The sequence below is a fragment of the Kogia breviceps genome, chromosome 16 (genome assembly GCF_026419965.1).
Source record: "Kogia breviceps isolate mKogBre1 chromosome 16, mKogBre1 haplotype 1, whole genome shotgun sequence".
In the NCBI taxonomy this organism is placed as follows: domain Eukaryota; kingdom Metazoa; phylum Chordata; class Mammalia; order Artiodactyla; family Physeteridae; genus Kogia; species Kogia breviceps.
In genome coordinates this window covers 2,431,892-2,458,997 of record NC_081325.1, presented here as the reverse complement: position 1 = coordinate 2,458,997, position 27,106 = coordinate 2,431,892, and the positions used below count along the sequence as shown (strand labels likewise).

At 46.8% G+C, this 27,106-nt stretch overlaps 1 protein-coding gene across 15 annotated transcripts in view; it reads right to left on the bottom strand.

Annotated features, from left to right (window-relative positions):
• Positions 1-385: 385 nt before the first annotated feature.
• The window catches only part of IFT88 (intraflagellar transport 88), an 87,570-nt gene continuing 60,849 nt past the window's right edge, over positions 386-27,106 (bottom strand). For 7 of the 15 annotated variants that reach the window (XM_067016407.1, XM_067016401.1, XM_059041475.2 and 4 more), the window contains 9 exons: positions 24,454-24,562; positions 22,048-22,198; positions 21,437-21,552; positions 19,653-19,705; positions 18,093-18,158; positions 14,612-14,718; positions 5,796-5,862; positions 923-1,033; positions 386-703 (listed from right to left, as the gene is read on the bottom strand). In XM_067016407.1, coding sequence (XP_066872508.1) covers positions 582-703; positions 923-1,033; positions 5,796-5,862; positions 14,612-14,718; positions 18,093-18,158; positions 19,653-19,705; positions 21,437-21,552; positions 22,048-22,198; positions 24,454-24,562 — 902 coding nt within the window. In that variant the 3' untranslated portion in view covers positions 386-581. Of the gene's footprint in view, positions 708-922; positions 1,034-1,091; positions 1,181-5,795; positions 5,863-14,611; positions 14,719-18,092; positions 18,159-19,652; positions 19,706-21,436; positions 21,553-22,047; positions 22,199-24,453; positions 24,563-27,106 lie in introns of those variants that run through there. The other 8 variants (XM_067016400.1, XM_067016404.1, XM_067016399.1 and 5 more) reach the window with 2 other exon arrangements.

The window sequence follows — 27,106 nt, the reverse complement described above, 5'->3', positions numbered from 1 at the left end:
GGCGCTCGGGGCTGAAGGGACTACGGAGAAGAGCAGGAGGGTCACGGGCTGGTGTTTTCTCTCACTGCTGCCCCCAAACACAGCTGCTTTACTAGTGTTGGAGTCCCCGCAAAGCAAAACGTCCAAAGCAATTTACCTCGAGTAAAGACTCATCAAGGGTATGTCCAAGCACAGTATTTTTCAAGCTGCAAACCATGAAATCACTATAGTGTTTCCATCACTCACACTTTGTTTCAATGAAATTACAGAAAATAGCAGCACACACTGTAGTAATCAGTGAGTAATAATACTTACGTGTGTGGAGGTACGAGGTAGTGCTACAAGATCTATTTCTTATTGTGGGTCAATGTTTTCAAGAGGGTAAGTAAGTCTCTGGCCTAAAGTATTATTTTCACATGTTTTTATTCCATTAAAAGCAAAACAAAAGCTAAATCCATACTCATAGAACAGAATACACTTATTTAAAGTTTTGACAGTGTGCAAAATTAAAGTTTGGGTATTTAATCCAAACTTTAACATGAGTATTAACTTGTAAGGCAATTCCTTCCCTTTAATTAATAAATAATACATTAAAATATATATTATTCTGGAAGCAAATCATCTCCTAATTCTTCATCAGCAAAATCATCCTCGTCGACTCTCTTTTTGGCTGCAGTTCTGGGTCTTTCTATTTGCGGGCCAAGCGGATCCACATAGGAGGCGTCTAGGTTTCAGAACAGATGGTTGCATTAGAGGAACAGGGAAAAACAGCAAATGTGAAACCAATGAGGCTCATCTTCAAAACTGAACAACCCAGAATGCAGAGAAACGCTCTCCCGAGTCATGTAAAACTTCTGTCTGTGTTGGAAAACACTTAATAACGCCCAGGTGGACGCGTCTGCCCGCCCCTTCCAGTCCAGGCCTGCCAGGCCCGGGCACTTGCCTAGCTCCTTGTTACTGCTGCTGTCGTAAGGCTCCTCCATCCCGGGCAGGGCTCGGAGCTGGGCGCTGAGCCGCTCGCCCCTGCTACCGGCACCACAGTTCTGGCCACCGTCTGGAGACACAGACACAAAAACACACGTGTCCAGCATGCTGGGCGACATCACCGTGCATTACAAACCGTAAAGTCTACTTATTTGTCCAGAATCAGAAAGGCTGTTTCATTTGACAGCCAATTTCCAAAGGATGTAATTCTTGTTTTCTGAAATTTAAAAGAAATCTCTTGTTGGGCACCTATAATATAGTCAAAGCATCACTCAAGAGTAGGCTTTATGCAGACCCTTTCCACCGTGCGCTTGGAGACAGTGGCGAACACCCCCTGGCGCGGAGCAGGGCAGCGGGTGGGAGGAAGGGGCTGGGCCGTCGCCTGCGGGGAGCCTGGGAGCCATCAGAAGCCTGGGCAGGTGAGGAGCCGGAGAGGCCCAGCGAGCCTGGCCCAGGCACCGCCCCCCAACTCTCTTCACACGCCCGGAGAGCGAGTACAGAAGGGGTCAGATGTGCCCAGCAGAGGAGGATAGATTCTGGCCCAATTTAAGGAAAAACCTTAAAAGGATTATAGAGTCCAAATATGGAATGGAAATAGTGCATAAGAGACGTTCACACCCAAGACAGAATAAAAATTAGACTGAAAAACGCAATAAACCATTAAGTACCACACGAGGTAAACGACCAACAATTTTAACACGAAACCTTCATAACCCGGTACGCGGAGTCAATCAGCAAACCCGCTGACCCCCAAGGGCAGACGGGGCCGCAGAAGAGGCCACCCGTCCGGCTCCCGGCCTCGGGAACACGCTGCCCCTCTCACCCCTCATCCCCACATAGGCTGCGGGGCGGCCATGTGGACCCTGAACTCGTGGAGCTCAGCTCTGCCCGTGCACGTGGATTTGACTTGTTTTTCTCAACTGATGTTTTGACACTGAGCTGTTAAAACCTGAAGCCAATATTTTGCGTTTAAGGGTAATACATTTTTTATTTCAAGTACCTAAAACAAGTTCATTTCATTTTAAGCTTATTCTGTAAAAAACAAACTAAAGTACTGAAAATCCTGCAAAGCTCTAAAGCAAACGCGGCTGCTTCCCAGTGCGATTTGTGTAAGTGATAATAATAACACACTGTTTGCCCAGCACTGGCGTGTGCAGGCGGGTCTCACACCAGCTCCCGGGGGGAACCCCCTGTGGGTGACAGAGCCCGGAGGCTGGGTGACCAGAGACTGCCACATACGTGAATGTGGGTTTGGTGGTAGTGGTAGTGGTGACCTTTTACATACACGAGGCCGCATGTAATCTGCATTCTCTCCTTTGAGATACAGCAGTGGTTCTCCGGGTGTGGTCCCAGGACCAGCAGCGGCAGCTGGGACCTGGTCAGAAACACAGGGCCCCGGGCCCGTCACTGGGGTTGGGGGCTCGGGTCTGTTTTAACCAGCCCTCCCAGTGACTCTGCTACACACTCAAATCTGAGGACCCCTTGTGAGGAAGGGTGCTGAGGTTAATCAGCAAATTAACAGAGAGACAAGGCTGCAGTGAGACCAGTCTGATGCACACAAAAAAGAACAATTTTCAAGGGCCCTCAGGCATTTCAGAAACAGCCACTTTATACAAACGAATAATTATGATGACATGTTCCCTGTGGTCTTCTCTCCTAGGCAACACTTTTAAAAACCTAGCTGTGGGCTTCCCTGGTGGCGCAGTGGTTAAGAATCCGCCTGCCAATGCAGGGGACACGGGTTTGAGCCCTGGTCCGGGAAGGTCCCACGTGCCACAGAGCAACTAAGCCCATGTGCCACAACTACTGAGCCTGTGCACTAGAGCCCACAAGCCACAACCGCTGAAGCCCACGCACCTAGAGCCCGTGCTCCACAACAAGAGAAGCCACCCAATGAGAAGTCCGTGCACCACAATGAAGAGTAGCCCCTGCTCCCCGCAACTAGAGAAAGCCCGCACACGGCGCGCAGCAACGAAGACCCAACGCAGCCAAAAATAACTAAACAAACAAATTTATAAAACAAAACAAAACAAACCTAGTTGTAGGTACTGTACTTAATTTTAACACATCATACTTAAGTAGCTCCAGGCTGGCGTCGCCTGGATCCGTACAGAAAACGGTCCCTTTCCCCTATTTGAGCTGCAGGTCTCGTCCAGACAGAGTGCGAGAGTTCCAGGCTGAGACGCGCACCACTGGGTCTCCCGGGGCAGGGGTGGAAGGTGGTGGGCCCCGGGCACCCCTCAACGTGCAGGCCGTGCTGGGAGCTCCTCCAGGGGCCCGGGGGATGGCCAGCGACCTCGGCCCAGGGGGGCTGCAGGCGGCGGGGACTGGATGCTGCTGGGGGGGGGGCTCGTCCACGGGGCCCAGGGTGCTCCGGGGGCCGCGAGGCGAAGCAAGGAGGAAGCCCGGTGGGCTCAGACCCCAAAGTTGGGCGGGCCAGACCCCAGCCTGTGCGAGCTAGAGGGGGGCCGAGAGCCAGGCTCCAGGGACAGGGAGGGGCCCCGGGAGCAAGTGGGGTGTCGGCGATGATGGGAAACCAGGAACAAAAGGGAAAGTGTAGAGAGAGAGAGGCAAGCCCCCCGGGAGCTGCTTTAAACCTGCCCCAGAGCCAGGCCCACGACCGCTGGCCCGCAAGGCCCACAACCCCTGGCCCGCAAGGCCCACGGCCGGAGCTTCGGCTCCAAGAAGTGTGTTTTGTGCCACAGGACTGCCTGTTTGTGCTGGGCTGCAACGCGCTGGATGGGAGGAAGGAAAACTTACTAAGAGAGAAACGGCAGTGGTGGGGAGGCTGGCCCAGGAGGCGCCCTCCTCTGCGCGGGGTGGCACCTGGGAGGTGGGCCGGGGGCCACTCTCTGGGGTGGACGCCGTCCTCCGGGCTCCGGCTCAGCACTGGCAGCTCGAAGGACACCTTGCTCAGAGGGCTGGAGTCTCCCAAGTGGACCCTGAACGTGAGGACCCTTGGGGGCCTCGGCGACGCTTCACAAGCCCACGGTGACCAGGGAAGGCCCTGCGGACCAAGGGCCGGCTCGGCGATGCGTGTGCGTTAGGGACCACTTGGTTCCTCTGAGCTCAAGATTTTCAGCGGGTCGTGGAGGACCCTTAGAGGGTGGTGAACCTGGCCCTAGAACTCAGTAAGTAACTGACACTTCCTGGGGGTTACTCCTTCGAAGGACACGAAGTTCAAGAGCTCGCGCCTCGGCCAGCTGGCGGGCTTCCTAAGAGCAGGTGAGCGAGAGCGGTGGGCTGCCTGGACCCTCCGCGAGCTGCTTCAACGCCTTTGGTAGACGCAGGCCCGTAGCCCCTCAACGACAATCCAAATTCCAAAGGGCTCTAAAGCCACGTTTGCAGGCAGCAACACGGCTCCAGGTCAAGCATAAAACCTGACTTGGCCTGCAGCTATTCTGGGCCATCACTTCCCCTTAGTGTGGAGATGCGCGCCTCACTGAAGCAGTGAGGCCCCTTTGGCGCGGAGATGCTCCCCAGGGGAGGCCCGGGGTACGTGGCTAATGCACCACAACGTATACTTTTCTCAACTGCACAGAATGCTGAATTCCACCGCAGGTGGCCCCGCTGGAGAAGGGACGGAGAGCTGCCAGGACAGGTCTCCAGACCAGGACCTGGATGGAGGGCCACCCGCACGTGTGGGGCGGGGAGGGGCGGCCCCGGCACACACAGGACCCAGGCTCAGGGCCGCCCTGCCAACTTCTCAAGCTCTTGGTGATGGTCCCTGGGACTAGGGACCCAGGCCAGGACTGGGGGTTCTGCTGCAGCAGCGGGACTGACCCTCGGAGAATCCAGATGTCCCGCTGGACCAGGCACTGCACTGGCTGTCAGCGCCTGGGAGCACCCAGAAAGCAGAGCTCCGCCCTCGAGGATGGTCTCCGTCCCAGCCGCGTCCCACCCCCGCCAGGCAGCGCCCTCAGCAGATCAGGGCTCACGTGTCTTTCCAAGTTGATCCTGATTTCCTTGAGGGCAGGGGCCCCGTCTCATGCGTCCCCATGTCCTCGGCACCCAGCGTGCATCCAATAAATGAACGAACGAAAGAAAGGCCTCCCTAAACCGAGGGTCGCATTTCTCTTTGTCGTGGCTCCTGACCGCGGACAGACACGACAGGATGAAGTCGGGTCCTGTCTGCCCGACGGTGCTGCGTGTGGACATGATACGGATCCCAATTTAGCACTTGTTTTTCTAATTAGTTTCTTTAAAACCATCCAATTTCCCCATAATATAACTTGTACTATCCCCTTAAGTAGAGACAGAAGGTAGATTTTGTTGATGGGGAAAAAGGGGAGGAAAACTTAACAAACCTCCTTCTTAAGTAACAATGTCCCCAGCAGTCACAGAATCGCCCAAAGCGACAGCATTGGCGTGGCTGGTCCAGAGGCACACAGTGGCCACGGCTGGGACCACAGCCATGCCGCCCAGTGCCCAGGCCCGCACCACTTCTACACTACAAGCGTAAGGGTCTGGCAGCATCCTGTAAGATGACCCCAGGTCCCAAGGCGCCTCCTTACAACGTAAACCTATAAAATGTGACACAGTAAAACCCACTAGCATGCACACCTGTGACAATCTATCCAATGTGGACTGTGTATTCATCAGTTAGCAGAAAGGTCCGTTTATTCGGGAACCAACACCCGCTAACACCTTCAAACACTCAATTACACAGCAGGCTGATGCTCACAAAAGTAGAGTGGGTGAAGTTTTACTGTGTATAAAACAAACAAACAGGACATTTTCAGATTACTTCAAGGTGCTTCTAGAAGCCCATGTACTAGAAATCTGCCAACCGGCGCCTCCAGGGGGAAAGGGAGAGGGACAGGGACACTCACCACCGCCAGCGCTCCCGTCTCTCCTGCCGCGGGGACCCCCGCTGCCGTCCCTGCCAGACTTGGTGCGCTAAAGCAAGAAGGCGACACGTTAGAAAGGACATACTGGATGCCAGCTGTGCTGTCGTGAAAACAGGAGCAAATGATGGGCCTTTGAGGTCAACGAAAACCAAGCACCGATTTCTAAAATACACGTTAAACCGTGTGTCCCGCAGGCCTCGCTGTCCTGCCTCCGAGGCTGGGCTCACTGGGAGTCGGCCCCATGGGAGGAGGTCCCGGCTGCCTTGTAAGTAAGGGGGAAACCCTGAGAAGGGCGACCAGTCCTACCAGACATGCGAACGGCACGCAGGCTTCAAAGTGCAGGGTCGCCCTTGCTTCTGCAAACAACTTAAACACCCAGTACTTCCCAGGTGTGAAAGCTCAGGTCTTAAACGCAGTAGCTGAAGGGGTGGAGGGAGAAGGGGACCTTGCGAACGGGCTATTTCTGCTTTAGCCCCACTTGGCATGATTAAAGGACAACAGGATTCTGCAAGTCAACTTCCACAATAAAGGCACCGTTACATCTCACAAAATACCTAAGATCCGCCCAACAGTCTACTTTCTTAGACACCACCTCACCCTTAAGACACAAGAAGTATCTCCAAACTGTGACACTCGTAGGTTTCTCTCCACACCGAACGGTCGCGGTCACGCTGTGCTGTGCCTAAGTTAGAGCTTTTGACTAAACGCCGACTCCAGGCTCTTGTATGAATAATGGTTTGTTTAGAGAAGTGGGTAGTCAGCAGAAACAGAGCGCTTCTGACAACTATTTACAATCGAATTAAAATTTCTTAACATAGATTGGTATCTTATTTAGATCTTCAATAACGTAAACATAATTTCATCATTAATTCAAAGGACACCATTTATTCCCCCAACCCTGACAACTCCCCAAATATTTATAAATTATCAGGTCACGGGTGGCATTACTGACATTGTAGTCTCCTAGGAAGAAAAAACAATCCTTTTCAACGATTCAAGACCCATTTCTGTAGAAACACAGATGTAGAGAAGCAAATGTATGGACACCAAGGGGGGAAAGTGGCAGGGGTGGTGGTGGTGGGGTGATGAACTGGGAGACTGGGGTAGACATGTACACACTAATATGTATAAAAGAGATGACTAATAAGAACCTGCTGTATAAAAAATAAAATAAAATTCAAAAAACAAAAAGACTCGTTTCTGTAAAATGAAACACTCTCCTAAAACTCAGGACCTTCAAACGTATGTAAACATGCTTGAGTTTTTTCTATTAAAAAGAAACATCCCCAGAACTCCATCTCTCCCTCTGCCTTCACAAACAAAAGAAAATCTAAAAATGATGCAAGAAAATAAATATTTTAATATCTCTGATCAGATTTTATTTCAGAACTTGGTTTTCATCTATCCATAGATTAATAATTGCCAGCATATCTGTAAGACCTAGACAGTGATAAAATAACTAAACTCATAAAGACAAATGTCCACAGAACTTGAAACTTTTTTCCAAGTCAAACGTGGGAAAAGATGTAAGAAACTGTACGCTTAGCACAGGACAGCCTAGGAAAGTGAGCATGTGCGACGATGACCGTGCCCCCGTCAAACCGTCCTTGCGCCCGTCTAGAACTTTCCCATGCTTGGGCTCTCACCCGCCTTTCCCTAATTCACCCCTTCAAGCCCGCGCTCTTCTCCAGCCTGGAAGCCCCCGCCATGGCGAGCACATCTGCATCAAGACCCCCAGGTCCCCACGTGGCCTGCTTCGCTCCCGGGAGAAGCCAGAGCCGGCTGACTCAGCCGAGCCCCGTGGACCCGAGCGGACCGGCGCCCACCGTGGGCTCAGACTCCGTCCTCCTGGGCCCGGGACCGCACGCCCCCTCCCCGGTGCGGCCTCCTCCTCGTGGGCTCGCTCCCCAGCTCCTCCGGCTCCTCCGGCCAGCCCCCCTCACTCCCCGAGGCCCCCACGACTCCACTCACTCGTCTGCGGGCGGAGGTCAGGATTCTCATCCTCTTCCACCCATCTGCCACTGGCAATCAATAAACCCCACCGTGATCAATCGTGTGTCCCCAGCGCCACAGCGGCCAGAGCAGCGAGTCCGTGTGGAGGTTACAGAGACGGCAATGTCACGAGTGAGACCAGAACATTTACCGGCACATAGGCTCGATAAGGTTCTAAGATTAAAGCAACGTGACCTGTGGAGACTCGGCCAAGTCTTCTCTCAGACCTTCCACACCCAGAGGCCGGGTCACGGGGCCTTCAGGGGACGGAAGGAAGGGGAGCCCTCAGAGGGTCAGGTCCCGCCACCCCCCGGAGCCCTGGGAACTAAAGGGACAGGGAGGGCATGACAGAGCGAGGCTCCGTCAGGCAGGGTGGAAAGGTCAAAGTGTCCGCTACATTCACACCAGGGCCATGAGGGCCTCGGGGAGGGACGCTTCGGCCACGTGACTGGAGGGGGTCGAGGTGAGGTCCAGTTTGGGGGAACCTTCTGGAGAAAGAGAACATGAGACTCTGAAAATAAAGTAGGCACAACAGTAACAACTTCTTGAGAGGGGCCGGCGCAAACAGGCCCCAGCCCCACAGCGAATGCAGGGGGCGGACCACAGGCCAGGGACACAGGCGCCTGCAGCGGCACATTTTGTGCTCAGCAGGAGACACTGCCGCCTTCTCAGAGTTTCAACACCTCATCAAGTTCCCAGGAATCCAGACTCACGTGCAGGGGTGTGAGGTACGGAAGCGGGACTGACAGAAGATTCTCATCACGGCAACACTGACACGTCAAACGGCCACAGAAAAGGGGCAAACTGACGTGGGAAGCTGCCCAGGTTATCTTCCTTACTGAGGGGAAGACTCAGGTTACAAGACAGTATTTTTATAGAAATCCACTTTTGTTTAAAAAAAAAAAAAAAGTCCCATTTAAAAAACGTACTGATGTATGTTTGCATATATTTGTAAAACTGCCTGGGATGATGAAATGTCAAAATGCTAACAGTGATCTCAAAGTTGTGGTTGAATGATTTTCACTTTTTCCTTAACACATTTTTATTTGAATTAAAACATTACTTACAAAAGTAATCTACCTGAATTTTTAGAATAACATTTGTTTTTTCAATGATATGAAAAAAAAAGATGCCATTCCCACTTTGGGGGAAAAAATGAGAGAAGAAGGCACAAAGAGAAGAGGAGCAAAGGAGATATAAATAAAATGATGGAAAAAGTCAACAGGTAAGCGTTGGGAGAGTGTCTTCTCCCCACCGTGAACGCGCGACACTGCTCTCCTGCAGGGCACAGGCAGAGTCTCCAGGACCGTGAACGCGCACGCGACACTGCTCTCCTGCAGGGCACAGGCAGAGTCTCCAGGACCGTGAACGCGCGACACTGTCACACTGTCACACTGTCATCCGCCCCCGGAGGACAGTGGCCACACGACCCGAGGGGGAGGGCTGCAAACTCTTGCAGGGATTTGACGTTTCTGACATCCAAGCCTGTGGTCGTTTTCCAGCGATGTCGGTGACAGACTGGGACACACCTAGTTTAACGTGGACAGTCCGTGAAGGCCAGCCGAGAACACGGTCCTCGTCTTACTGATGAGAACCAGCTCTGGAGCTGACCGGGGCTGAGAAGGAAAGCCCAGGGTTCCGTCCACCATCCTGGGCTTTTATTCCCTAAGAATTAGATTTTTGTCTTAGAACAAGGAGCAGTTGTTACCTAGTTAAGGATCCTTAAGAAGACTGGCTCTGACTTCAAATTCAAGAGAAAACAGAATTTAAGACGCTTCTTTGCAGCTTCAACTCCAAAGAACCCACGAACGTGGCCGCACCTTCCTGCCCCCGGACCTCTCTCACACCTTCCGGTCTCCAGGCCGGGCCCCGAGGTCCAGCCACACCTCCCCCGGGGACCCCTTGGACCCCTGGTCGTGGGCCGAACCCCATCCAGTGCACACGCTGCACGTCTCTGCCGGGCGGCAAGCAACCTGTGTCTGTCTCCTTCTGCTGCCAGGTGACAAGCAGCTGAAGGTCCTCGTCTAGTGTCTCCTGAACAGGTGAACCAAGGACCCGCACAAGGTGACGCCAGCAGGCGAGGACTCTGTGGCCTTTAACCAAAGTGTCGTGGGAGTCTCACCCTGGAAAACGTCAAGGACCAAATCACCACACACTCGATACCAAGGATGAATGCTATAGAAATTATCTTCTGTGTTTCTGTGGAACTTTATAAATGCAATAACGTATAAAATGGGCAAAACATTCTTGCAGCTTTCATTACATATGTAAACCTTAAAAATTTCGCATTTTTCCTTCACATTTAATTTAAAGCTATGCCTTTATGAGATCTTCATACAGAATCTTTTTCCTTTTAAGAACTACGACCAAAAGGGTTTCTGCTCAACTAGCTTCTGGTAATAACTGGAAATTTAAGGATAAGTACCAACTATATTTTACACTAGTTTTGAATGTCACATATTATTTTAAGTTGGCCAAAACCCCACGTGCAGGACTGTTTGCCACAGCTCTGCGAACAGGGCACAAGGCTCCCTCCCCACCCAGGAACACAGGCCCCCAGCACAAAGGGGAGAACAGCCGCCTTTTCCGTAAGTGCTCCAGAAGAGGACGCACCTCTATGAAAAGTCAGTCCAGAGAAATGAGTTTCTAGCTTTAATGCTTTAAGATAGGAGCTAGGGGCCTGGGGAGGTCCATTACCCTGATCCACATAATCTGGAATCTGTTTATCTTTCCTTCTTAGGTCCACACAAATCCCTTTCCATTTTAAACGTTTTTTAAAATCCACAGCCTGACTTGTGTTTACTCTTCCCCTTAAAGCAGATTCTGCATCCTGAGCTGGTGTTTGACCGTTTGAAGGTAACCCTTCGGGAGCATAACACCACACCAGCGCTTCTTGAATGTCTGTGAATAAAAAACTAGCTTGAGAACTTGTTTAAAAACCACATAGATTCTTGGACTCCATACCCAGAGATTTTAATTCTGGGGTTGGGGTAGTCTGGGGTGAGGCCCAAGACTTTGTAACTGTACGAAGTCCAGGCGATTCTGAGGCTCTGAGGGTCCACAGGCCACACTTGGAGAGCACTGTTCTGAGGCCCTAGCTCTGATCAAATTAGAGTGAGCTCACAGAGGTGCATTCTAATTGAGCTCATGGAGTGAGCTACCAACTTCCTGGATGCAAAAAAGCAAGGACTATACACCAACCGAAAGTAATTACTCGCATCTTCCTTTTCCTCTACTATCCGTAAGGGAGCAGGGCATGGCAGCCAGGAGCCTGGACTCCGAAGCTGGCCTTCCTGGATGTGAATCCGAGGCCCACCCCCCAACAGCCGTGTGACCAGGAGAAAGTTGCTTTGCAACCACGGGCCTCAGGTTTCTCATCTTAAAGAACAGAAATAATGAAACCACACCCAGCATCACAGCACAGGACTCCTGTGACGATTAACGCAGCCGGTACGCGCAAAGGGCTAGAGCGGCCCGCGCTCGTCGTGCGCTGGGCGCTGCCGCTGCTGGTCGCTGACGTCCGGCTGAGCAGACGTCATCAGGTGGAAGGAGGGGAAACTGCAACCGGAGCAGGGAGATCAGGAAAGGCCGCCCAGCCTCTCCACTTCTTTTCCTTTCTGCTGCCAAACTTCTGCCGCTGTCAGCACTTGCAGGGGAAAGGACGGGATAAAGACTGGGGCTCAGCTCTGCATTTCTTCTAGCAGCTCAGGTGAAGGTGTGGCGTGGTTATCCAGGACATCCCTGGGCTCAACCCTGTGGCTGGTTCCCAAACGTCTCCAGCTAACAATACGGACGAGCTCGACTACAGACACTCACAGACGCCCCAGAGCCTCAGCAAGGAACACCGGAAAGCTAGACAGACTGCAGAGAGTCACCAGCTGGAAAACAGATACCTAACCATGTGGCAATATTCAAAGAAATCAAGATGTATCTGTACAACAAGTATTACACAGGCCTCGGCAATGATTGTATGAAGAAATCCTAATTCCGAAGGAAAAACGTTAAGTTTTTGCATTGAGACAGATTCTAAACAGGAGACACACAGGAAGAGTAACAAGAAGTTTTAAGTTCAAATTTAGAAAAGGATAGCATCCTTACCTCAGGCATTTATTTGTGACATTTTGTTTCATAACGAATAGCGTCTCACGCACCACGCAGCCAGGAAACAGGGCGCCTGCCCCACGGCTCACAATGTAGACAAACGCACGGGGACACGCAGCGACTTCCCAAGAAGGCTGCTCTCGTACCCACAGGACTCCTTCTCTGTAAGCCTCTGCTCTCTTTCCTAGGACTGACCTTTTCCACTAATTTCTCCCTCAATTTTGTGTTCATATGCAAAATGTAAGTGAGAAAACATCAAGAAAATGTTTCTCTTTATGTAAGATTTAATAAGCAGTCCCGAAGAACAATGGAGAAACTGATCTCAAGGAAACAGAAGGAAAGTGCTCTGTGGATAAGGACTGTGTCTAAAAGGAAGACGAAGGCACGGCTGGGGCGAGAGGACGCATCTCAGTGATGCAGGCACAGCGTGGCAGCGACAGGCGTTAGGAAGAGACACACTGCTGGAGCACAGCGACACAGCACTCACTTGGGTCAGCTGGTCAGGTCAGCGCCGCGTAATTTAAACGCATTAACTGTAACTCCTCTGGGCTTGCTAAGTGTCCTTAATTACCCCATGGCGAGTACAACATAAGGATACAAGGCCAGGTCTATGAGAGACCTGGCCTATGAGAGACAAAAGCTATGTTCACTGAACACACAAATATTGTGAAGAGGAATCAAGAGGCTGAGTAGTAATTAGAAAAGAAAAGCCGTTTCAATGACATTCAATACTCATTTACAACAGTAAAATCACAAGCCCCCACGAACAAAAGGGAACAATCAGGACAGGGGTTGCAGTGTGGGGGGAACCGGGCGGTGACGGGCTGCCACGTCAGAAGGAGAGGAGCGCCTGTAGTGGCCCAGGCCGTCTAGATTCAAGGAGTGCAGGGGCTGGCGTGGGCTCTGAGGAGGGTGTGTGGTGGGCACAGGTCTCAACCTGACCCCTCAAGTTCACTTCCCAGGAGTCCTCGGAATCCACGTTTCCTAAAGCCTGAGTGCGGCCCCCGGAAGCAGGAGCTAGAAGGCTCCTTCCTGGCTCCTCACTGGGGTGGGGGGCGTCTGGCCGGGAGGCCCACTCCCACTCGGCTGCGCGGTTGGCACGTGGGCCCCATGCGGGATCCGGAACTTGCCTGAGCTCACGTGCACCGCCGTTCAGTCACCATCCATAAGTGACAAGCCACTGATGCTTAAACTTATGACGTCTGAAGACTTCCAGATGAACCCACAGTTCTACACTAAGTAACTTCACAGAACTAGTTTTGAGCTCCAAAGAATTTCATGGTTTGAAATAGATACTTCTTTTTGATTCTTCTTAATGAAACAAATGTAGTAGTAATTATGATGATAATTATGATAATTTGAACTTCTAATTTGTACTAGTTTAATTTTACAAAACTTTCACACAGGTTATCTAATTAAATTAGCAACTGGTACGTGGTATTCAGCTGGTCTTCACAGCAGGTTGTAACCATATACCCTACCAGTGGCATTTTAATACCAACTTGATGTTTTATAGGATTTTTAAGGTAAAGATCTAGGTCATACTCATAACGCTTTTACAACTGATAATTTAAAAAAGTGAGGGCTTCCCCGGTGGCGCAGTGGTTGAGAGTCCGCCTGCCGATGCAGGGGACACGGGTTCGTGCCCCGGTCTGGGAAGATCCCACGTGCCGCGGAGCGGCTGGGCCCGTGAGCCGTGGCCGCTGCGCGTGCGCGTCCGGAGCCTATGCTCTGCAACGGGAGAGGCCACAGCAGTGAGAGGCCCGCGTACCGCAATAAATAAATAAATAAATAAATAAATAAATAAATAAAATAAAAAAGAGAATGAAACAATCAGGTCACATCTTCAAAGCAAAAACAAGATAATCACATTTTGAAAGCAAATACGAAATTTAGATTTAATTATCCAAGGTAATTAAATTCTTGAAAAAGCTTAAGCTTAAAGAAGTTTCTTTCTATGAAAGGCAGATACTCAGAAATCATGTTAAAGTTTTAAATATTCTAGGCTCAAACACAGGAGGGCTTATTCTGTCACAGAAGTAAAACAGTGCAGGGAACACAGAAATACACCTGAAGCGTCTGTATCAGCCATCCTCAGCCATGCCCTACGGTGCGACAGAGCAGCCTAACGACCTGCTCTTGTAGGCAAGCCACTGTCTCCTGCTTTCCACAGGCCATGAGACTCTCCGGCTGAAGTTACGTCTACAAATTAACCTGCAGCTATTTTGTACCGGGGAAATTATAATTGTTAGTCTATTAGTAGATTCCCACTAAAGACTACACTGAATCTACTGCACTTTCTCTGATTGGGAATTAGATTTTGACTGAATTTTATCCTAAAACTAGAGTTTTAGTTATTCCTCCTTTTATGCCACAGCAGAAAAATAACTGCAACTTAATTTTTTTTTTTTGCGGTACACGGGCCTCTCACTGCTGTGGCCTCTCCCGTGGCGGAGCACAGGCTCCGGACGCGCAGGCTCAGCGGCCATGGCTCACGGGCCCAGCCGCTCCACGGCACGTGGGATCTTCCTGGACCGGGGCACGAACCCGCATCCCCTGCATCCGCAGGCAGATTCTCAACCACTGTGCCACCAGGGAAGCCCTGCAACTTAATTTTACTGACAGAAGCCCAGACATCACTCCGCTGAGCTACAGAAGGCTGACATTTTCAAAACTGACAGCAGTTTTCGGCTCACGTGACATACCTGTTCCCTGATTTCTTTCATTTTTTCCAACCTCTTGAGTTTGGTTGCATATTCTTGAACTTCTTTTAACCCAATATCTGTGCAGAGACGAACCAAGAAACGTAGACCTAAATTATGAAAAATATTTTTAGAAAAGTATTTATCCATGGTGTTCAAAGAATAAATCAATAAACTCAGTCTTCTGGGACCCGGGTAGGAATGCTGCTCACAAACAGTGTTTGTTTCTCTTGAAAAATCACTACACTTTGTATTCCTGGCCCTCTGAGAACTGACCTCCTGGGAAGAGGCTTTAGAGGGACTCTGCCCACCTGCCCTTCAGGAGAGACCACAGCGTCTATAACCCGGGCCTTTATCTCCTCGCCTGCTTCTCCTTTATACCACTTACGACTCCTGACATACTACATACTTGTTTATTGCCTTTTTCTTCCCACTAGAATCCAAGCTCCACGAGGCCAGGATTTGGGTCTGTCTTGTCTCCTGCCACACCCACAGGGCGGGAACAGTGCTGTGTGCCGGCACTGCAGTCACTCCATAAGAATCTGTAAGTTAGTGACTAATTCATGACCAATAACGTATTACAAAAGTAATGGTCCTAAAATCATCTAAAATGTCACACATTACTACTGTGTAAACTGCCTATGTATACATTTACCCTGATTAATGCACAGTAAGAAGGTAATTTATATTTTCTACAAATAATACTCAACTATCTCTCTTATCTACCCATCCTTGGAAAGAGTGGCTTAGAAATATTTAGTGTAAAATAAAACCCACTGTTTTTGGTAGATGTCCTCTGAAATTTAGCATGTCACCTGTAACTCTATAGAGCAGGTCAATTTTTGATAACTGAAGAATGTATTTTAAGACTAAATCACCCTTTGGGCTCATCAGAAAAATACTCTGTTCAAAGTGAGACCTTACATGAGTGCAAGTGTTTTTCCTATGCTACCATAAGGTAGACTACTGATTACACCCTGTTTTGAAAATTAAACAGGCCATAACCTTGGACATTCCCCACAGCACAGATAATCACTCAACTTTTTTTTTTTTAAATAAATGTATTTATTTTTGGCTGCGTTGGGTCTTTGTTGCTGTGCGCGGGCTTCCTCTAGTTGCAGCAAGCAGGAGCTACTCTTCATTGCAGCCCACTGCATGGGCTTCTCATTGCGGTGGCTTCTCTTGTGGCAGAGCACGGGCTCTAGGCGCGCAGCCTCAGTAGTTGTGACTCGCGGGCTCTAGAGTACAGGCTCAGTAGTTGTGGCGCACAGGCTTAGCTGCTCCGTGGCATGTGGGATCTTCCCGGACCAGGGCTCGAACCCGTGTCCCCTGCACTGGCGGGCGGATTCTTAACTACTGCACCACCAGGGAAGTCCCAATCATTCAACTTTTAGAGTGAATCTTAAACTCTCTTTAAAGAAAGAAAAGTGGCCTTGCTTGGAGATGCTCCCTTTGCTGTCCAGTGCGGAAGTGCTGCAGCTACTGCAGTGGTCCTCAACCGGCAGCAGCTGCATCCCCAGGGGACACCTGACAATGTCACAACAGGAGGTGTGCTCCTGGCACCCAGTGGGTGGAGGGCAGGGACGCTGCTAGAACATTCTAGAATCCACAGGATGGCCCCACAGCACGGGATTATCCAACCCCAAATGTCAGTGCTGCCAAAGCTGAGAAACTCTGCCCAGCAGACTGTTGGGTTTCCATTCCCCAAAAGCTATTACTGCTCTCATTTCATGTCTAAACTATCAGTCCCCCAATGTGACTGAAGTTAAGAATCACATTAAAAGCTGTTAAAAAAAGAAACAGGAAAATAAATAGATGAAAAAAAAAAAAGGAAATAGGAAATATCAGATATCTGGGTCTACTGCAAACCTGAATGAGAATCTCTGTAGGTTGGGCTACAGATTTGTAGTTTTTACAAGTTTTACAAGTAATTCCCAGGTATCCTGTTTTCTGACTGGCATTCGGAAACTGCTGTGAGCTAATGGACCCACATCTGACCAGCATTACAAAACTCCTCGCCCCTAGGCTCTTAGCAAAGGCCATAATTCTGAGCTCTCTGCTTTCACAGAAGTCAAATTGAGAAAAATATTACTGAAGGAACATGCAGCACATCTAACCCCTGGATCAGGCTGCACCACTGAAAACGTGGCCCAGAAAAGATCTGTTTTTACTGAAATGTGCTGTTTTGTGTGCATGGTCATTGAAGGACAACATTCAAAACGGTCTTTTCAGACACATTATTTTATTTGTTGGAGGGATCTTAGTAAAGCTAGGAGCTATGACGTCTTCCAGTGACCTTTTCTCTACTCTCCTCTGTGTCTCAACACGACTGAAGTAAGAGTTGAAAGGATTTTCTTCTTCCCAAGGAATTACTTTTTATTTCCTCATAAATAGCAAAGATTATAAAACCAACTGTATCTTCTCTTTCCTTCAGTCACAGAGCTACTTGGGGCCATATATAGTTTAGTGAGAATATGAGACCTATGAATATGGTCATTTTGTACTTTTCCAGATCCTGATCTTGTTGCTGTTACTGTAACACTGTTACTTCAAGTTGCATCAAATCCACTGTGCAATAAGATTGGAAGAAATGAATATTTTATACAAAGCCAACTTTATAAAAGGGAAATAAGTTACATATAACATAATGTTTTAAAATTAACTTGCCACCAGTATCAGCAAGATTATTAATGTTCTATTATCATAAACTCTAAAGGTATTTTTTCAGTCTCAAAAAGCTATAATTAAATGGATGGTTTCAAATGCCTTTTCTAGGGCTTCCCTGGTGGCACAGTGGTTAAGAATCTGCCTGCCAATGCAGCGGATACGGGTTCGATCCCTGGCCCAAGAAGATCCCACATGCCGCGGAGCAACTAAGCCCGTGCGCCACAACTACTGAGCCTTCACTGTAGAGCCTGCGAGCCACAACTACTGAACCCACATGCCACAACTACTGAAGCCTGCACACCTAGAGGCCGTGCTCCGCAACGAGAAGCCCCTGCAATGAGAAGCCCGCGCACCACAACGAAGAGGAGCCCCCACTCGCCGCAACTAGAGAAAGCCCGCGTGCAGCAACGAAGACCCAACGCAGCCAAAGATAAAATGAATAAAATAAATTTATAAAAAAGAATTTTAAAAAAATAAATAAAATGCCTTTTCTATAAAATACCACAGTTTATGAACTTTAAAAAATAATAAACCAAAATTTATTCTTAAAATTTCATAAAGCTTTGAAATATAGATCTGTTTACTACTGAAGAGAATTCAGTGGTATATTTAAATCCGTCAAGAATTAAATTCTATAAAAATGTGTACTTGCATAGTCCAATTTTCTGATCCTATAACCACATATTTAAACATATGTACCATAAATTATAGGTTGGTATCTATGTATGCAATTACTGTAGCAAAGGTAATTATTACATATTAGGACATAAAATTTGGAACCTATACTTTCAAAGTTACAAAATGTAGTCTCACTTACATTCAACATTTTCTGGAAATTTTCTGTGAATATCTTTGTAGGTATCTAATGCTTTTTGGTAGTTACCTATAAGTGAAGGAGAAAAAACAAACATACTAGCAGATTATAGAAATTAACAGGATTCAGCAAAATACTAATTTAAATTCAATATGCTGGCACTATTTCATTGGTTTAGAAGGATGACTTTCATGTCTGCCACAGGCATAAATAACCATTCCCAATATAACTTCTGTTTTTCGTTGGTTTGTTTTGGCTGTGCCGCATGGCGTGCGGGATCTCAGTTCCCCGACCAGGGATCAAACCTGCGCCCCATGCGGTGGAAGCGTGGAGTCCTAACACCTGGACCGCCAGGGAGGTCCCTCAATATAACTTCTGGAAGAAAATGTACAGATAAAATAAATCTGAAAAAGGGGTAGAGCGGAAGTAAATGGTTGAAACTTAGTTCGACTTCTTAAAATAAACGAAGTAATAACATTAATTTCAATGTTATTCACTTGGAAAAGATGAAAAATAACTTGTTTTGCAGTTCTTATTTTCAAACATTAAAAAGTTTACAGAAAGCATTTTGTTTTGTAATAAAATAATTTAGCTTCACATGGCAGCAAAGAATAGGCAAAACGAATTTTGGATCAAAGACCTCTGCTAAAATCTCAGGAAAGAGTTATGCCCTTACATCTGGGCCTCCTGCACAAAGGGGTGGCCTACCAGCCTCAGTGTCGGGGTGGAGGCTGAACGAGACGGAGAGCAGAGCGCCCAGTACGCGGCCGGGCCAGCTACGATGGCCGCCCTTCCCCTCAAAATGACCTGAGGCCGCACCGCACCTGTGTCCCGCTGCCAGTGAGGGGCTCTCGGAGGCAGACAGAGGGCCCTAGGCAACAGCGGGGACCGCTGCCGGCGGTCAGGGCTCGCGCTTCCCCGGGTGAGGGAGTTCTCCTCCTGGACATCTGCTTGCTCTGTAAGAGGGACTGCATTTTTCACACTTAACTACATTAGCATGTTATTTTAACTACACTAAACATTTTAACCGCAGCGTTAACATTTATCTCCTGCCTAATCCTGACATTTTAACAGTACCATTCACTTCACAGCTAGTCCCAAACCATTAACACACTGACACTGCAGAACAGGCCAGCAGCACAGGACGGGACAAAGACAGTCACTGGAAACACAAACCAGGATGACTAGTGACATCTGCTGTACAAAATCAAGTCCTGCGGCCCCAGTTCTGGGCTCTCCTCTCAGCTCTTCAGTGGTGAGAGAGGCTCACACATTGGGCAGAGCACACAGGATGTTTAGAATGAGGTGACCGCCCAGATGGGACTTCCCTGGCGGCCCAGTGGTTAAGACTCCCCGCTTCCAACGCAGAAGATGCGGGTTAGTAAACGTAACTTTTATCTGTACGTAGTAACCACTGTGTCTTTCACATAATGCTTGATAGGTGTACTTATCAAAAGTTATCTTAATACATAAATCTACAATAGGAACACATTTACATGCATAATTACCTAAAAGGTAGAAACAAGCAACATATATTAAAGTGAATAAAATTAAAGCATTTACCACTTCTTCTAAAACAACTAGCTATCATCAGCTGCCATTTCACCTGTGTAGGCCTGTAAAAGAAATAAATTATGTGAAATTAGAGATGAAACAAAAACAAATCTGTGAAGGCCGAACAGTTTTATAAAGCTAAGCTACATATCTGTACTATCTTTCAATTACTTTTTGACATTTGATTAGGTCATCTTTATTATTAACAACAGCATATTTACAATTCCCTTCATTATTATCTGTCATACTGAATTAGGAAATTTAAATTTAGAGCCCTTCAGTTAACTCGCACCTTTATTTAGACATTCTTAGAAGAACCGCCTCGCCAGTTTGGGTAAAGACCACAGCATTCTATTTTAAACATTTTTATTACCTTTGCCATATCTTATACTTTAGTACCTAAGTACCTAAACTGAGTACCTAAGTTTAGGCTTGCAAATTTAGTATCCAAGAGGCAATTTTTGACCTTGTGTTTGAACAATTAGACTTCAACTAAAAAGAAAGTAAAAAAGAAATCCATTCATTTTTTGCCCTTAAAAAGAAATGAATTTCTTTTCTAAAATAAACATGACGAGGATTTCTAAAGACTACTACTAAAAATTTCTGAGAAAAACGAAATTTGAAGGAATAAAAGACTAGGGAATAATTTAATGCTCTCCTCACTCCTCTTTTATTTTTTTTCAAATTGAGGTATAGTTGATTTACAATATTAGTTTCAAGTGTACAACACAGTGATTCAAAATTTTTATAGATTATACTCCATTTATAGTTATTATAAAATATTGGCTATATTCCCTGTGCTGCACAATACATCCCTGTATCTTATTTTATACATAGTAGTTTGTACCTTGAAATCCCTTACCCCTACATTGTCCCTCCCCGCTCCCCTCTCCCCACATCTAATAATAAAATTCAATTTGGCCAAATACAAAACACAACATGATATATCCCAATTATTTTTGAATAATGTATAAAATATTCTGATATGAATTTAAAGACATCTTTAAGAGTTTGATTTTTTTTAATAAGTTTCCTCACTTTGATTTCTGTTCTGTCTGAAGTTAATATTGCTACTCCTGCTTTCTTTCTTTTTTAAAAAAAATAAATTTATTTATTTATTTAATTTTGGCTGCATTGGGCCTTTGTTGCTGCACGCAGGCTTTCTCTAGTTGCGGCAAGCAGGGGCTACTCTTCGTTGCGGTGCGCGGGCTTCTCATTGCAGTGGCTTCTCTTGTTGCAGAGCATGGGCTCTAGGCGTGCGGGCTTCAGTAGTTGTGGCTCGTGGGCTCTAGAATGCAGGCTCAGTAGTTGTGGCACACGGGCTTAGCTGCTCCGTGGCATGTGGGATCTTCCCAGACCAGGACTTGAACCCATGTCCCCTGCATTGGTAGGCAGATTCTTAACCACTGCGCCACCATGGAAGTCCTGATTTTTAATATATAATGTATATCAATTACAAATTGAGACCAGTGAATCATTTCAATTAGGACTCTTTCAGAAATGAAACTTTGTCTTTGGACTGAGATAGTCATTTTCTGATTGATAAAGAAATAATACTTGTTTACTGAGATGTGAAAAAGAAAACTACACACAGAAAAGTACCTTGAAGGTATTTTTTAAAACTTTTGCATAAAAGGGAAATATATTTATCATAATAAAGACCAAGTCAAATGAAACACAATACAAGAAAATCGAAATGATGCCTGAATGTTCACTAACAACTGCTCATGAACTCAGTATGCCTATGAGATGATAGACATTTAACTAAACATAAAATCGTAACAGTTACCTACTGTATAAGAGAAGCTCTTTCAAAGTACTGAATGGCTTTTTCATAAAACTGGGTGTCGATGTAATAGGCCCCGAGCCACTCGATGACTTCAATATTGGACGGGAAATACCTATACGACTGGAAAGGGAGGTGTGACAAAAGAACTTTAGTCACAACGCACAGTTCACTCCCCAACATCTTCCCCACCGGCTGGATTAATTTATACAGTGTGACATTTCCTACTTAAAAAGTATGAGCTGTCACAAGCACTGTTCAAGTTTTGAAACTATATAAGATTTGGAAAAGTTAAGATTTGTTTGACACATTTTTCAATTATCTATAAATAGCTTTCTGATGTACTGATATATGATCTGAGTCAAATTAAATATGCAGTAGACTCAAACGGGATTAAATCATCCTTCAAGAGAAAAATGCATTGGTACCTTTTATTTTACTTTTTATTAAAATAAGCAAAAACTAACTTTATATTCCACAAATGTTTTATTTTAAATCATTATTTATTTAAAAGCTAATAAGCATTTATAATTTTTAAAAATTGAGAGGCCTGCTGTCTTTTTTATAACAATTCATAAAAGGCTACAAAGCAGACGGAAGGCGAGACTGCACACCTACCTCATAGTAGTACTGGAAGGCCTGGGACTTATCCCCCTCACTGCCATAGAGTCCTCCCAGTTTAGACAAAGCTCTGGAGTCCGTTGGAACAACACTGATCAGCTGCATTAACCATTCCATAGCTTGATTGGGATCTTCCATTAACTCGTATCTTAGACGATTTCAATGAAGGATAACACAATTTTTCTAAATTCACATTGATCAATAAGCAAACCTAAAACCAACGTTTCATAAAAATATTTCTTAGTCTATACTAATGTGCTACTTAATACTGTTTACTCTGGATTTCATCAGGGATGAGGATGAAAAATGGTCATACTGGCAATAACACCTTTGTCCCATATACACACACACACACACACACACACACACACACACACACACACACACACACAAACACACCTTGCTTTTCCTTTTACTTCATTACTACCCACTAAGATCAACTGCCAAATTTCTAGTAGAATTAATAGTGTGCTGTTTTATTCGAAGTTTTGTCCAAAATTTGTCCTTAATAAAAATGCCTGAATGCTGTGTTTCAATTATTCTACCTCTCTTAGATGTTCAACATTGTAAAGGAATGGTTTCCATGTATTTTCTGGTGAGCTTTCCCTAATTATATTACAAGCCCAAGACGGTTTTTTGTAGCTTTCATGCCTAGTAAGTCCTCTGCATGCACTCAAATAATTTATTCACACCAGTACTTATTGATTACTTACTATTTATTTTATATTAGCTGCCTTAATGAAATGAAAATATTCCAATCCAAAGTTTCATTGAAAAAGAAGAGACTTGGGGCTTCTCTGGTGGCGCAGTGGTTAAGAATCCGCCTGCCAATGCAGGGGACATGGGTTCGAGCCCTGGTCCAGGAAGATCCCACATGCCACGGAGCAACTAAGCCCGTGTGCCACAACTACTGAGCCTGTGCTCTACAGCCCACAAGCCACAACTACTGAGACCTCGTGCCACGACTACTGAAGCCTGCTCACCTAGAGTCTATGCTCCACAACAAGAGAAGCCACCGCAATGAGAAGCCCGTGCACTACAATGAAGAGTAGTCCCCACTCGCCACAACTAGAGAAAGCCTGTGTACAGCAACCAAGACCCAATGCAGCCAAAAATAAATAAATAAAATAAATAAATTTATTTTTTACAAAAAAGAAGAGCCTTCTATTTTTAATGATGACAAATGTGATACCATAAGAAAAACAGGGCTTCCCTGGTGGCGCAGTGGTTGAGAGTCTGCCTGCCAATGTGGGGGACACAGGTTCGAGCCCTGGTCTGGGAGGATTCCACATGCCACGGAGCAACTGGGCCCGTGAGCCACAACTACTGAGCCTGCGCGTCTGGAGCCTGTGCTCCGCAACAAGAGAGGCCACAATAGTGAGAGGCCCACGCACCGCGATGAGGAGTGGCCCCCGCTTGCCGCAACTAGAGAAAGCCCTCGCAACAGAAATGACCCAACACAGCCAAAAATAGATAAATAAATTAAATTAAAAGAAAAACATAAAAATAAGGAAATGTATTCAAACAGCCTCAAACACAACAACTGCTTGACTGGATCCAAACTGATCAAGAACTGGGCACCAGCAGGTCATGACACTGGCACCTTCAGAGAAATGAAATGGACAAAACAAAAAGGCTAAAAGAAATAACTATGCCACTATCTGCTCTAAAATTAAAATTTTTTATCAAAAAAATTTTATCTACCCTACCAGAAGCACAGGAGACAATACTTAAAAGTTTTTAATCATTATCATTATTTATTTATTTATTTTTTGGCTGTGCCACATGGCTTGTGGGATCTTAAGTTCCCTGACTCAGGTTCAAATCTGGGCCCTGACAGTGAGAGCAAGGAGTCCTAACCACTGGACGGCCAGGGAATTCCCTGAAGGGTCTAATTTATGCTCAATGAACATCTTGTGTGGACTCGACATGATACCCAATTACGTCAATTATTATGTCTAAAAATTAATAATACTTGCAACTTCTAAGTAATTCCTCCTGTAATGCAAATGACCCTTTAAAACAGGATCACTCGGGGCTTCCCTGGTGGCGCAGTGGTTGCGAGTCCGCCTGCCGATGCAGGGGACACGGATTCGTGCCCCGGTCTGGGAGGATCCCACGTGCCGCGGAGCGGCTGGGCCCGTGAGCCATGGCCGCTGAGCCTGCGCGTCCGGAGCCTGTGCTCCGCCACGGGAGAGGCCGCGACGGTGAGAGGCCCGCGTACCGCAAAAAAAAAAAAAACATGATCACTCAAATCATATTTTCATCACATATTAATTTGATAGTTAGGTTTTAAAATATACCCCCATCAATTAATTCACTGGTTAAGCTTATTTAATAAGTGGTACTCAATCACCAACTGAGTGAATTAATAACTGTCCTTAAGCTTTTCACATAAGATACATATTTGCTATCTGGTAAAGGACTTGGGCGCTGTTTCTTAGGATTGCATGAAGTTTCAGGAAACAGTCCAAAGCTTCATCAAGCCGGTTTAGCTTCTTATAGGTAAGGCCTTTAAAAAGAAGAAAGAGAAAAAAAGGTAAGCTATAAATACTAGTACTGGTAGTAATTTTCTCAAGGTAACAGAATGAATATTTAAATATAGGTAAATATTCATCCAAAAGAGAAAATAAAGATGAACACAATTTAAAAAAAAAAAAAAGGAACAAGGCAGGGGCAGGAAATTCCACTAATGTTTGGCAGACACTAAATCATGAAAGCTTAAGTGCATGTTTTGAAGTGTTGAGGGGATCAGGAATGACAAACATTAAAAGAACAGCACAAACAGTTCAGAAATGGGCTGGGTTACAGAATTTAGTTAAAGTCGGGGAGGACGGGGGCTTCCCTGGTGGTCCAGTGGGTAAGAGTCTGTGCTGCCAATGATGGGGGGCTGGGTTCGATCCCTGGCTGGGGAACTAGATCTCACATGCATGCTGCCCCTAAGACCAGGCGCAGCCAGAATGAATGAATGAATAAATAAATATTTTTTTAAAAGTAAATAAACTCAAGGAGGACTAAGGGACAAGTAATAAACAGTGCCAGGACAAGTGATTATGCATGACGAAAAAACCACACATTGCTCTCTTGAATTTATTTCTTTTTCAAACAAATTCAATTGTTATTTCAAAACTAAATAGAAAAAACAAAGCTATAAAAGCATGAAAGGAAAATGATTTTGTAATCTTGGGGTAGGGAAGGGCTTCATAAAGCAACAAACAAATGAAGCCACATATTTTCAAAAACCAAATTTGACTACATAAAAAATAGAAAAATTCTGTTTCACAGAAGAAATTATAAAGCCCCCTTAAGTGACAGACTAAGAGAGGCATTTAAACATATGAAGAGGCCAAATGGATGGGGGCCTGGTGAGTGACCTTGTGCCCCCAGGCCCCCACACTCACCCCTCTTCTCCCAACGCCTCAGTGACAGGTAGAGCTGCTAATGCCCCCTGCCCCTCCCGTCCCACCCAGCCCAGCCCGGGGAGGAGAGATCGAGCTGCCTGGACACCCCCAGGACACAGATGAGACAGACAGTGCCATGGTGGGGAGTTGGCAGGCTTCGAAGGTCCCACTCAGCCTCAGCTGCAAACTCCTAGATACGAGGAGAAAGCCAGGCTCATCAGACATGGAGGAAAGATCATCACGGGAAAGAGAGGATAACATGAACAAGCTAACCAAAGAAGCAGGAGAAGAAACCTTCAGAGGAAACTTCACTGAAAAGCCAAGACATGAGCCTGCGCTGCATCAACATGTGTCTATAACAGCACGAGCTCATGATGGGGTGGGGGTGGGGGGATACAATGGGGTGGGGGCACGACGGGGGGGCACGACAGGGGGACACGATGGGGGTCAGGTGACCTCTGACAGGCAGGGGAGGGATGGGGTGGTGTTGAGTCTTCAGGTCTTTAACAGTTTATTAAAGACAAAATCTGAAGTAAAAATAGCAAAATGTAAAAATGTGTTAAATATAGGTGGTAGGTAAAGAGGTATGCTTTTTCTCTATTTTTTTTTTTTTCTTTTTTTGTGGTACGCGGGCCTCTCACTGCTGTGGCCCCTCCCGTTGCGCGGAGCACAGGCTCCAGACGCGCAGGCCCAGCGGCCATGGCTCACGGGCCCAGCCGCTCCGCGGCACGTGGGATCTTCCCAGACCGGGGCACGAACCCGCATCCCCCGCATCGGCAGGCGGACCCTCAACCACTGCGCCACCAGGGAAGCCCCTCTATTTTTTTTTAGTATTTGAAATTGTTTGTAATTAAAAAGGAAGGGGGGCTTCCCTGGTGGTACAATGGTTGAGAGTCCGCCTGCCGATGCAGGGGACATGGGTTCGTGCCCCAGTCTGGGAAGATCCCACATGCTGCGGAGCAGCTGGGCCCGTGAGCCATGGCCGCTGAGCCTGCGCGTCCGGAGCCTGTGCTCCGCAACTGGAGAGGCCACAACAGTGAGAGGCCCACGTACCCCGCCCCGCCCCCCCCCAAAAAAAATAAAAATAAAAAAAATAAAAATAAAATAAATAAAATAAAAAGGAAGGGACTTCCCTGGTGGTGCAGTGGTTAAGAACCCACCTGCCAATGCAGGGGACACAGGTTCAAGCCCTGGTCCAGGAAGATCCCACATGTCACAGAGCAACTAAGCCTATGTGCCACAACTACTGAGCCCACATGCCACAACTACTGAGCCTGTGTGCCACAACTACTGAAGTCCATGCACCTAGAGCTCATGCACCGCAACGAAGAGTAGCCCCCGCTCACTGAAACTAGAGAAAGACCGTGCGCAGCAACAAAGACCCAACACAGCCAAACATAAATAAATTTATAAAATAAAAAAAAGGAAGAAAATGAGATTTTTTTTTTCCTTACCTATCAGTTTGGCAAAAGTTGAATTATAATATCCAGTATTAGCAGGAATTCGGGAAACATTCTCATACCATGGTGGGAGGAAACTGGAAGTCTTTTTAGAGGGAATTTCAGCTACATCTACCCAAATCTCACAAGTGTCCAGATTCTGAGTCATTAATTCCATTAAAAATAGTCTATAATCCAAGAGTCTTCTTTTCAACT